At 58.7% G+C, this 10,977-nt stretch overlaps 1 protein-coding gene across 2 annotated transcripts; it reads right to left on the bottom strand.

Moving 5' to 3' along the window:
* Positions 1–205: 205 nt before the first annotated feature.
* On the bottom strand, positions 206–10,721 carry LOC309622042 (uncharacterized protein). Of its 2 annotated transcripts, none has more exons than XM_082409243.1 (4): positions 8,501–10,721; positions 2,131–4,127; positions 1,887–1,935; positions 206–1,072 (listed from the first exon to the last, which is right to left on the bottom strand). In XM_082409243.1, the coding sequence occupies exons 2-4, from the start codon at positions 2,235–2,237 to the stop codon at positions 449–451; spliced, it is 780 nt and encodes a 259-aa protein (XP_082265369.1). In that variant the 5' UTR covers positions 2,238–4,127; positions 8,501–10,721; the 3' UTR covers positions 206–448. The 2 variants fall into 2 exon arrangements, with proteins under 2 accessions (XP_082265369.1, XP_082265370.1); XM_082409244.1 differs by having other exon boundaries at positions 2,131–3,305; positions 8,501–8,524.
* Between the last annotated feature and the right edge of the window lie 256 nt (positions 10,722–10,977).

Raw genomic sequence — 10,977 nt, 5'->3', positions numbered from 1 at the left:
GGCTGGCATCCTCCCTATTTCAGGGCCCTGTGCAGCTGCCCCTCCCAGGGGCCGGGGGGACGTGCCACCCATGGGCCTGCTCAGCCCGAGCTCGCCCCTGGCCCCCAGGAGAAGGAGAATGAAGCCTGTGGGAGGGCCAGGCCCCTGCAGTGGCCGTGGACAGCGCCTCTGTGGTGGAGGGAGGACATACTCCTGACCAGGTGTCACTTCAGCTGGGGGAGGGCGCTGCCGCGAACGTGCTCGTGATGGGCCTGGAATCTCAGCAGTTTCAGGAACCCCGGGATGAAGAAGCCTGAGGAGCTCCAGGACCCCCACCAGTCAGAGCCGTGCCCGGGGGGGGGGTCGAGTACTGCAGGTGCCCCTGGTGGGCACCCCAGCGTGTGGGGCCCTCCGGAGCCCTGGCTGCATGTGCTCTTCCCGAGCAGGACAGCCTGTGCGGCCAGGGTGGTCAGGGCAGGGGCCCCGCTCCCAAAGGCCCAGCTTGGATGGGGCCCTGGGCTGAGGGGTGGGCTGGCGTCCGGTCCCAGCACACCCCGTGTCCACAGTGGCCGCAGTGGGGAGGGGGCTCCGGTACCGAGGGGCAGGGAGTGCAGCTCACGGGGGGTGTGACTGGGCTGTGCTTGGCCGTCTCCTGGGCTGGGCAGCCAGGCTGGGGGCACAGGAGCTGGTGCACCTGCCGGGGCTTCATCTGAACTGTGGGATCGGAGGGTGCTGGAGGGAAGGGGGTCCGGGCATGAGGCAGAAGGACCAGCAGGGAAGGGAGAGTTGTCTGGACGAGGCCGGGACCGACGGCCGTGGCTCCAGGACCCACAGGGCAGTGTGGGGAGCCCGTGCCCTTCGCTGATGGGGAGATGGACTGGGCCGGGGTACCACCAGCCCCACTGCCAGGGGAACTCTGCATGGAGACCCCTGGCCCTGAGGCACACCCAGCGGTCCATGGCAGGCACATACCATGCATGACGTGCTTCTCGTCAGTCGTCAGCCAGACCAGTGCCCAGAAGGCATCCTCCTCACTCAGAAACATCAGAAGGACGGCCACAACCTGGCTCATGCCCTGGCAGTAGCCCACCTCCTGCAAGACCCAGACGTGCATGGAGGACCCACCCGGAGGCCTCCTCTGCCCCCTCCCCACTCTACCACCTCAGCTCCTGATGGGCTCTCTCCTGGCCAAGCTCACACTGCTCTGGAGGGGCCACCCGAGATGCCCTCCGGGCCGGGAGAACCCCTATAGCAGCTCAGGCGCCAGCACCACGGCAGCCCCGTGCCTGAGGCTCTGGGTGCCATCCTGAGGTCCTCTTTCTCAGCCAAGGTGTGAAGGGCGATGGGGCCCAGCACGGCGTGGAGGTCCTGCCATGAGGGCAGGCTGGGACCCTGACTGTGGCCCGTGCCGGCCTGGAGGGCACATGGCCATGGGGCTGGCCCAAGATTCCACTGTGGGCAGCCTGTGGGGTCTTCTCAGCTGATGTTCCTCAAGGGAATGTTCTGGAAAGAGCAGATGGGGTGGGGGCTCCCTCCCTTGGGGCCCCACAGGCATCTGGGTTACTGGGAACGTCCATCCCTGCTAAGTTTCCGGTTAATAATATGGCATCTTCAGGATCAAAACTCAAGTTTCATGACCACAGCGATGCTTATTAGGCCTCGAGCTAATTGTTACCAAACCTTTCCGCTGCGGCGAGCACCTTGCAGCCCCGTCAAGTGCGGGTCTCGCTCAACCCAGGAGTTAGGTGCTGTTTCTGTCCTGAAAAGTGGAGTCTGCACCCCAGCCTTTCTGTCTCAGTCTAAGATTGGGGAGCCCCCTACATCATCCCTGTGACCCCGTGCGCCTGCATCCTGACCATCGTGAAGATCTCCTGGAAGGGGCAGGGCCTGGGTGCGGGGATACTCACGGTGACATACACGGAGTAGGCTGCCAGCACGTGGAACAGGGCTTGCTGCCTGGGGAAGGGGACACAGGAGTGCTTGTTTCATGCTGATGCTCTTAGTTTCATATTGTCTGACAAACCCTCATGACAAAACAGCTGTGTTTAAGAAATAAGGCAAAAAAACAGTGAACTTCACAGGCACCTCAATGTGAAACATTTTTCAGGAGTAAAGCATACATGCAAGGAAACGCATAGATCTCAGGTATACCGTGTGACGAGCTTTGACTTTCTTTCTATTTTCAGTTTGCACACAGAACATCTCAGTTTCTGGGATGCACGACCCGTGGGTTTCACACAAGGGTGGGGCCACCGCATCTGCGCTCCAGTGTCAGCCCCCAGCCTCTCAGCCCCGGCAGCCACTGCTCCTTATCCTCCTGGGGCTGTGCCTTTTCCAGAACGTCCTATGAATGGAATTATACATGGGTCTGGATTCTTTCACTTAGCAAAACAAGTCTAAGACTCACCCATGCTTTGAGTGAATCAGCTTGTTCCATTGTGTCCCTGAATCGTAGTCTGTTTCATGGAATTCCACGGTTTTTCCACTCCCTCTTTGGAGATCGTCGTGGTTGCTTCCAGTTGTTAATGATCATGAGCAAAGCAGTGAAGATGGCATGCAGGTTTTATGTGGATGTATGTTTTCAAGTCCTTTGGGTAAATCTGAAGCAGCGTGATTGCTGAGCACATGGTGAGAGTTTGTGCAGTTTTGTAAGAAACCGCCAAGCTGTCTCCCACAGTGGCTGCACCATATGCATCCCCACCAGTGCTGAACGAGAGTTCCTGTTGCTCCAAGTCCTTGCCGGCAATTTGGTTCTTATTCTGCACAAGTCTTTCATGAGATATACGATTGGCAAATCTTGTCTCCCACTCTGTAGCTTTCTTTTTCATTCTCTTAATCGTGTCTTTTGCGGAATGACAGTTTTACATTTAGACACAGTTGTACTTGTCACTTCTTTCTCTCATAGGTGTCCTCTGTCTCACCTCACTGGCCTCTTCCCCGGTGTCCATGGCCTCACCCCGTCCTGTCTGTCTGGTTTCGTAATGTCACAAGAGAGTCCCCCCACCCTGCAAACAAGCCAGAGGTTTAAGATGGAGTCACAAGTTGGGACACGGCCACATGCACTCGTTGGTGTATCCAGTAGGCTGCATTCTCGGCCAGTAGTGGCTGGGCCTGAAGTCTATAATATTTCCCATCTGGCCCATTACTGGAAGCCTCCCAGATTTTGTCCCCAGGTCTGCAGATGGGCGGGGGTTGTGGCGATGGCGGGGTCCCCCAGGCTCGTCCTCATGCCTTGGGCTCCTCTCTCTGTGAAGCCTGCGGCCTGGTGGCCGTGGGGTGATGGATGTTCCGAGGTCCAGCGGCAGCTGACTCGTCCTGGGCCCAGCCTTGGAGATCAGCAGAGACACAGACTCACTCTCTGGGCCAAGGCAGTCATGGGGTCACACTGCTTCGGGGGGCCCGATGAGCCCCCCCCGTAGAGACATCTCATTGTGAGCGGAGCGTGAGGGGTCCGGGGAGACCACTCGGGTAGCACAGCCCACGCCTGCCTTGCTGCTCCCAGCACTGCCTTGGCCAGACCCCTCTTCTCTCTGGGGCTCTGAAGAGCATCTCTTGGTCCAGAGCAATCTTGATCTGCTGTATAGTCACGTGCGCCCCGAATCTGTTGAGGCAGAACCCGCTCTCCTGCCCACCCACACGGTCTCCCTGGGCAGTCAGGGTCTTCACCCCACTTACCCTCATTGGACCAGGTTGTTCAGAGAGCAGTAAGACGCTGGGAGACCCGAGCCCTGGCTGTGTATGAGGGGATTACAGTAAATGTTTCAGGTGTAGCATTGGGGTGGAGGTCACATGTAAGAAAAGAAATCCTGCCTTTTGCTGTTATTTGTTTATGTTTTTTTGCCACACCAGACAGCTTGCGGGATCTTAGTTCCCAGACTGGGGATTGAACCCCGGGGCCTTGGCAGTGAGAGATGTGAGTCCTAACCACTGGACGGCCAGGGAACTCCCATGAATCCGTTTTTACAATGCATACTGAGAGCCTAGGGACGGGGTGAGGCCAGACGTCTTGGGTTCCTTGTAAAACATTTGTGCCGGTCAAGTGTGTGGTGAACACAGGAGACTGGACGGGACTGGGTCGCTAGTGTTGGACCTCGGTGATGGAATATGGGGGTTCGTCTCACTTTATTTTTATAAATGATGGAAATTGTCTGAAAGAGCAGAAATATATAACTAAAAACATCAAGATGGGGTGTCTTTTTGACCCCTCCGACCCGCATTCAGTCCTTCTGAGCTCGGGTCCAGCCGGGTCTCTCCTGCCTGGTGCCCCCTCCCCTCCCTGGCGGCCCTCTGGGGCCTGTTGAGCCAGTCTGACCCGGCCCCTGCTCTCTGCTCGGCCCTCAGTCTCCTCTCAGCCCCCAGTCTCCCCGCCCCCCCATCGTGTGCCCCACACCTCTGCCCTGGATCCTCACATGCCCACTCGAGCCCCCTTGAGGCTCAGCAGGTGAGGCCAGGCCGGTGGTCGGGCACCCGCCACCCTGGCTCCAGACCCAGGCCCACGGCCTCCGCCCTGGGCCGTGGGGACCCACTTGATGCCATAGCGCTCCCGGAACATGATGTGGTCTCTGAAGGTGCAATGAATGTCCAGATCTATTTGATGTATATCCCTGGAGTACAGCCTGGCCGGCTCCTTCATCCTCTGTGGGCGGGGCAAGGGGGCAGGGCCAGCATCAGGCAGAACCTGGACCACTGGCCACAACTGCAGCCACAGAGAGGGCACTGTGCAACCAGGGAGAGCTCATTTTGTTTGTTTCTGAAGCCAGGGCGGGTCACCAGTGACGACAACCTCCAAGGCCCAGACACCCTCCCGTTAAGAAGGCACCGTCCAGGCCCCTGCACCACCCCCGGCACCAGTCCTACCACGATGATGACCTGGCCTGCAGAGCCCTGGCCTTGCCCCCAGGAGGCTGCTCCCAGATGCGTGGGGGAGGCGGGGAGGACGGCTGGGCCTCTGTTCCCTGACACCCGCCAGGGTCCCACCGCGAACAGGCGGGGCAGGGTGAGGAGGGGCGGTGGCTCTCCGCCTTCCCCTGTGATAGTCACCCGCTCCTTGTTTCCAGAGACTGAATCTGGCGCCAGCCTGACTCAGAGCCCTGGGAGATGGGGGCTCGGGATCCCATCACCCTGAGGCTAAAACAGCCCAGGAGGAGTGCGGAGCCCTAAGGCTCTGACACCCACCTCTGGGACCCCTGGTTAAGAAGGAAAAAAGTATCGCTGGGGCTCCCAGTAGGCCTAACAGTCATGCACGTTTCCAGTTTCAGAGCTTTTTTTGTTCATACAGAGGAACTTCTTTACCTCCACGTGTTATCTTGATCTCTGTGTGTATCTGCCTGATGCGTGGGGGCCCTTTGAGAGCTTCGGGACTGAGCGTGATGCTGGCTGTGGTCCCACAATTAACAGTGGGTGTTCACCGCATTCTTAGCCTCTCAGGTTACCCGTCCTCGGGCTGCTTGTAGAAGCGTGACCACTGTCACACCCGCTCCTGATGCATTTCCCCTGCCGCTCCTACTAGGTCTGGGCACACAGGGTACCCTCCCTGGGTGTTGTGACCTGGGGGTACCCTCGGTGGAGGGGGTTGCTGAGCGGTGGGAACAGGCCAGGTGCAGAGACCTCTCTGGGGCAATGGGAAATGACCTGCTTCTGTCCCTTTCTATTCAACACAGGCCTGTTGTTCATCTGGTTTGGCTGTCTCCTCTTTTCATGGTTTCTGCGGGGCTCCTTGCCCGCTGGTTTCTGTCCTTTGCTCTGGGACTCTGCCCCCACCTCTCAGCTGTCTGTGAGGGCTTATTTTGATTCCAGGTGTCATCTGTCCATCTCTGGACCCAGTGTCTGCACTGGGCCAAGCGGGGTGGGCAGCACGGGGGTTTAGGGGCCTTTCCAGGAGGTGGGCCCAGGGGCTACAAGCCTGGGAGGCACCAGGAAAGCACTGCAGATGGGCAAGGGATACCCGAAGTGCAGTCCCCCCAAGCTCCTGATGGCCTGGCCTGTCAGTGCTGCCTCCCGTGCAGGTAGACGGGTTGTACCTTGTATTGCCCTTTGTTCTCTGCCTTCACTTTCTCCATTTCCAACAGGATAGGCCACACCTGACCTCGCACCTGTGGGGGGATCCCTTTGTGGAGCCGCCGGCGCACCTACGGGACAGAAGCCAGCCCTGAGACGGGTGCAGGGGACTCTGAGAAGGAGACTGAGCGAGAGGCATCTGGAAGATGCTCGGGAAGGGCTGGGTCTGCCTACACCTGGGCCTGGTCTCCCAAAAGTAAGAGTGGACTGTGGCCCTGGCCGCTCCCTCCCTGTGGGGTCCCGGGCTGGGCGGCTGCACCTCTGGCATCGGGTACTCTGCAGGCCTTGTAGGGCACCCAGCCCAGCGCCCTTCAGGGTCAGGATGCTCAGCTTTCTACCTTCTCGCTGCCCTGGTATTTGCTCCAGTTCCTCAGCATCTTCACCCACTTGTCGGCTCGCCTGATCTCCTGGGCTTTTTGCTGGACAACGGGAAATAGTGGTGTTGGCCCAGCTTCCAGCATCCCACGATGGCCCCGATGGGCATGAACTCAAAGGGGCCAGAAAAGACGCAGACCCCTCCCAGCCCGAGGACACCTCGATGGCCGTGAGTCCAGGGGCGTCAGGGGACCGCAGCAGCGCCCTTGACCTCCTCCCACCCCCTGCCAGTGCAGCAAGGATGGGCTCTTACCCTCGCCGAGTGGGTGCGGAGGCCCTGGGTGCTGAGGCTAGGCAGCGCCTCCTGACTGGAAAGCAGGAGAAGCAGAGTGTGAGGACCTGCACCGGGCCGGGTGCCCGGAAGGCCACCCCTGCCCCCATCAACCCCCAGGTCTCAGCCCAGGAAACTCCAGAGGGGAGGGCTGACCCCAGGAGGGTGCTGGCTCGGGGGTGGGCTGTGTCCCCACCGCAGACCCAGGAGGTGCCCCTCCTCCTGCCGATGCTGGTCACCCTCTCTGCTCTGTGCCCTCCCGACCCCTGCCCTGCCAGAGAGTGGAGGCCCTGGCTCAGGTGTCTCGGGTGAGTTGCTGCCCAGGGCCTCGCCCTGTTTCAGGCCGCCCTCCTGCAGAGAGGACGCCGACCTCCTGGAGCCCAGCACCCGCAGCCCGCCCCAGGCCTGCTCTGTCCAGGGGCACGCACGTCCCCATCTCTCTCCCCGCACCGTGGCCGGGCCTGGCCTTCTCCCCCGAGTCTCCTCGCAGACCGAGGGGTCAGGTCGTGTTCCGCTGCCAACTCCGCCTGCCTCCGTCACCTTCCCGTGAGCTTCTGAGGCCGGGTCCTTCCTGTCCGCTCCCCCTGCCCATCCCTCGGTGAGAGGCCACGCTGCTCGCTGCCCTCCAGGACCATCCCCACGTGGCCACTTGACTGGGCCCACCAGAGCCTCAGAGACCTGTGGCCAGGCGCCCCTCCCGCTGCGGGCACGCTCCATGGAGCCTGCTGGCCAGACCATGGCCTCTCTGTGACCTGGGAGGCAGAAACCAGGACAGGGCGTGGAGGCCGAGTGGCTGAGGCCAGGTCTGGACCGGCGCCCAGCCCTGCCCCCTCCTCCTCCCCGAGTCCTCTCAGCTCCAGCCCAGTGCAGCCCCTGACCCGCCGTGGCCCCCAGGGGTCGAGGCCCTGAGCTGGGGCAATGGGTCCCACCTCCAGAGAGGTCTTTCTGCAAATGGAAACCCACCGCAAGATGGGAAGGAGGGGCGTCCCGATCATTCACGGCAAAAAGCCTAGCCTGTCACTGACTTTGTACAGTGAGAGGTCAGCATATTCCCCTAGTTCCACTGGAGACCCTGCATGGCGTCCCTGAAACCCAGAGGGACCCTCAGTGAGGGCACCACCAGGGCCAGAGGTGTGGGGAAAGGAGGGGCAGGAAGGCTCCCCTGCCCTGCATCCCAGGGGCTCAACACCAGATGCACCTGCCCGAGTGGGAGCTGCCTGGGCCACACCTGCTTGTACCCGGCTAGGATCCTGCCTGGGCCACTTGGTCCCACTTGCTGTGTCCCCAATCCGGGCCATACCTGCTCCTCCTGGTGAGGTTATCCTCCCAGGCTCTGCCTGCTCAGCCTTGGCACTGATCCCTGCCGAGAACATAACTGCTCCTGCTGCCTATGGTTCCCATGGGGCCGTACCTTCACATACCTGGCGATGGGACTGGCCTGGGCCTCACGTTCTGCTGATGACTCTGATTCCCACCTGGGCTGTACCTGCTCCTACTGGTGATGATCCTCACTTGGGCCTTTCCTGGTCTACCTGGTAATGAGCCCTTCCTGGGCCTCACTTACTGCTGATGACTCTGATCCCAACATGGGCCTCCCCTGCTCAGCCTTGGCTCTGATTCCTCCTGGGACACACCTGCTCCTGTGGTCTGTGATCCTCACCTGGGCTGCTATGATTCCCGCTGAGGGATGTTCCTTCTCCAACTGGTAATGATATCCACTAGGGCCTTACCTGTTCTACCTGGCTGTGATCCCCGCCAGGCCTCACCTGCCTGGGCTGCACCTGCTCTTAGTGTCTAGGATCCCTGCCGGGGTCTCACCTGCTCATATTTTGACATTATTTCTTCTCGTTCCAAGGCCAGCAGGCTCTCCAGCTTCTCCATGTCCGATGCTGCAAGACAAAAAAATCCAAATATTCCAGTGCACTAAAGAACTTCAGAGAACCAGCAAGTTGCAGTTGGCTCCCTGTTGGCAGCTCCCGGGTGTCTTTGATCAGAGGGCGAGAAAACCGTGACGCCTAGGTGAGTGGCATACCGCTTGGCGGATCATGGTTCACACCCACACCTCCTAACCCTTCAACTTCCAGACTCCCGTCTCAGCGCCTGGGAAATCTTGTAACAATGAGATGATGAGGGACAAGAAGGGGGGCAGGAGGCCTAGACGAAGTGCTGAGCCACAGTGCAGTGCTGGCTGTTCCTGGCCCCAGGTGCTGAGGAAAGGAGAGTGCGGCTGCCAGTCCAGAGGGGCTCCTGTGGCTTCCGGGAATCACATTTTGCCTAGTCATCAGAAGCATGAGCAACAGGAGAATTCCCTGGCGGTCCAGTGGTTAGGACTCTGCTTCCACTGCAGGGGGCACCAGATCCATCCCTGGTTGGGGAATTAAGATCCCAAATGCCATGTGGTGCGACCAAAAAAAAAAAAAAAAAACAAGCAACAGAAAAAAATTGATAAACTGGAATTGATCAAAATGAAAAACTTCTGTGCTTCAAATGACACCATCAAGAAAGTGAAAAGACAACCTACACAATGAATAAAAATATTTGTGAATCACCTATCTGATAAGGTGCCTAGTATGCAGAATATATAAAAACTCCTAAACCAACAATAAAAAGAAGCAGCTCAATTAGAAAATGGACAGAGGACATGGATAGACCTTTGTCCAAAGTCTACTCAGCTTTAGAGAACAAGGCCAACAGACACAGGAGAAGCTGCCCCACCTCACCAGCCATCAGGGAGATGCAACTCAAGACCACAGGATACACCACTTCTCGCCCACAGAATGGCTATTACAAATAACACGAGGATGTGGAGAGATTGGATCCCTCCTGCACTGCGGGCAGGAAATACTGATCTGGGCTACAACATGGATGGAGATGATGCTCAGTGAAAGAAATAGGACACAGGAGACCACATAGTGTATGATTCCACTGATCTGAAATGTCCAGCATCGCCAGCTCCATAGAGACGGAACCTGGGTCAGTGGTCCCCAGGGCTGGGGGAGGGGAGAGAGGTGGGTATCTGCTGGTGGATGAGAGACTTTGTTACGAGGTGGTGAGATGTGGACACAGTGGTGATGATCGCACAACTCTGTAAATACTCTAAAAACCGGCGAATGCTATATTTTAACAGCTAAATTTGATGATGTGTGAATTTAAGAAAAAGAGCTCTCTGAGCTCGATTCCTCACCATCTCAGCCCTAGGAGACCCTGAATGTGGCAGCTGAGAAACTGCACCTAGATTAAAACACCGCCAGGGCTGCTCCAGGCCGAGGGCGGCCCCTGGCTCCTGCCCACTAGGCTCTTCCCAGGACCACGCACCCACCTGGAATGGCCCCACTCGGGAGGCAGAGCAGGGATTGGGGACCAGGGGTCTCTAGGATGAGACGCTCACACCTACTCCATCCAACTTAACTCGCAGCTGATTCTGGCTGGTGAATCAGCTCAGACAACACAACACACCAGCTGATGGGGAGGGTGTTGGTTTGGGAAAAGGATGACATATTTGACCTCAGGAAGCCTCTGTGCTGCTGAGACCATCTCGAGGTCCACACTGTGAACAAGGCAAAGGGAGAAGGGCCTCATTTTCCCTGTTCTAACAGAGGGACCCACTCACTCGTTCCTGGACACGCACAGAAGGCCCAACCCATCGGAAACACGGCTGGGTTGTGTGGGGCTGGTGACCCCTTGACAGGACTGGCCACAGGCCAAATGTCCTCATATGGCCAGTGTCCCTGATGTGGGGCAGGATGGACAGGACACCTCTAGGATCCAGGACACAAGCACAGGGCTTGGAGCAAGCGCCAGGCTCTGGACTTGCCTAAGCTCTGACCTCACCCACCCCACACTCCTCTGTTCTGCTCGTCTCCCTCCTCCATCCACACACCCCATCCTCCTGCATCCTCCTTTCCTCCAGTCGTCTTCCATCGCTTCTCCATCCTACCTTCTCCTCCATCAGCTGCTGCATGGTCCTCGCCCAGCCCCTGGCCTCCACCCTTCCCCCTCCTCCACTCTCCACATTTCCCTCAAGCCCAGACCTACTCCTCCATCCACCCCAACTCCCCTTCCTCCTCCCCCACTGCTCCTTCCTGCCATCCTCCCCCTCCTCCTCTTCCATTCTGCTTTGCTCCTCTTCTTCCCCTTCCTCTCTCTCCTCCTCCTCCCAATTCAGCTCCTTCAACTATTCCTCCAACTCCTCCTCCCTCCATCCTCCTGCATTCATTGCCCTCTTATATCCATCCCTTCTCTGGCCCCATCTTCCATTCAGCTCCTCCACTTACTGCATTCTCTATGCTCCTTCC

The sequence above is a fragment of the Balaenoptera borealis genome (assembly GCF_965194805.1).
Source record: "Balaenoptera borealis genome assembly, contig: HAP1_SCAFFOLD_1432, whole genome shotgun sequence".
Lineage (NCBI taxonomy): Eukaryota > Metazoa > Chordata > Mammalia > Artiodactyla > Balaenopteridae > Balaenoptera > Balaenoptera borealis.
The sequence above is the reverse complement of the archived record's forward strand: the minus strand, read 5'-3'. Positions and strand labels throughout refer to the sequence as shown.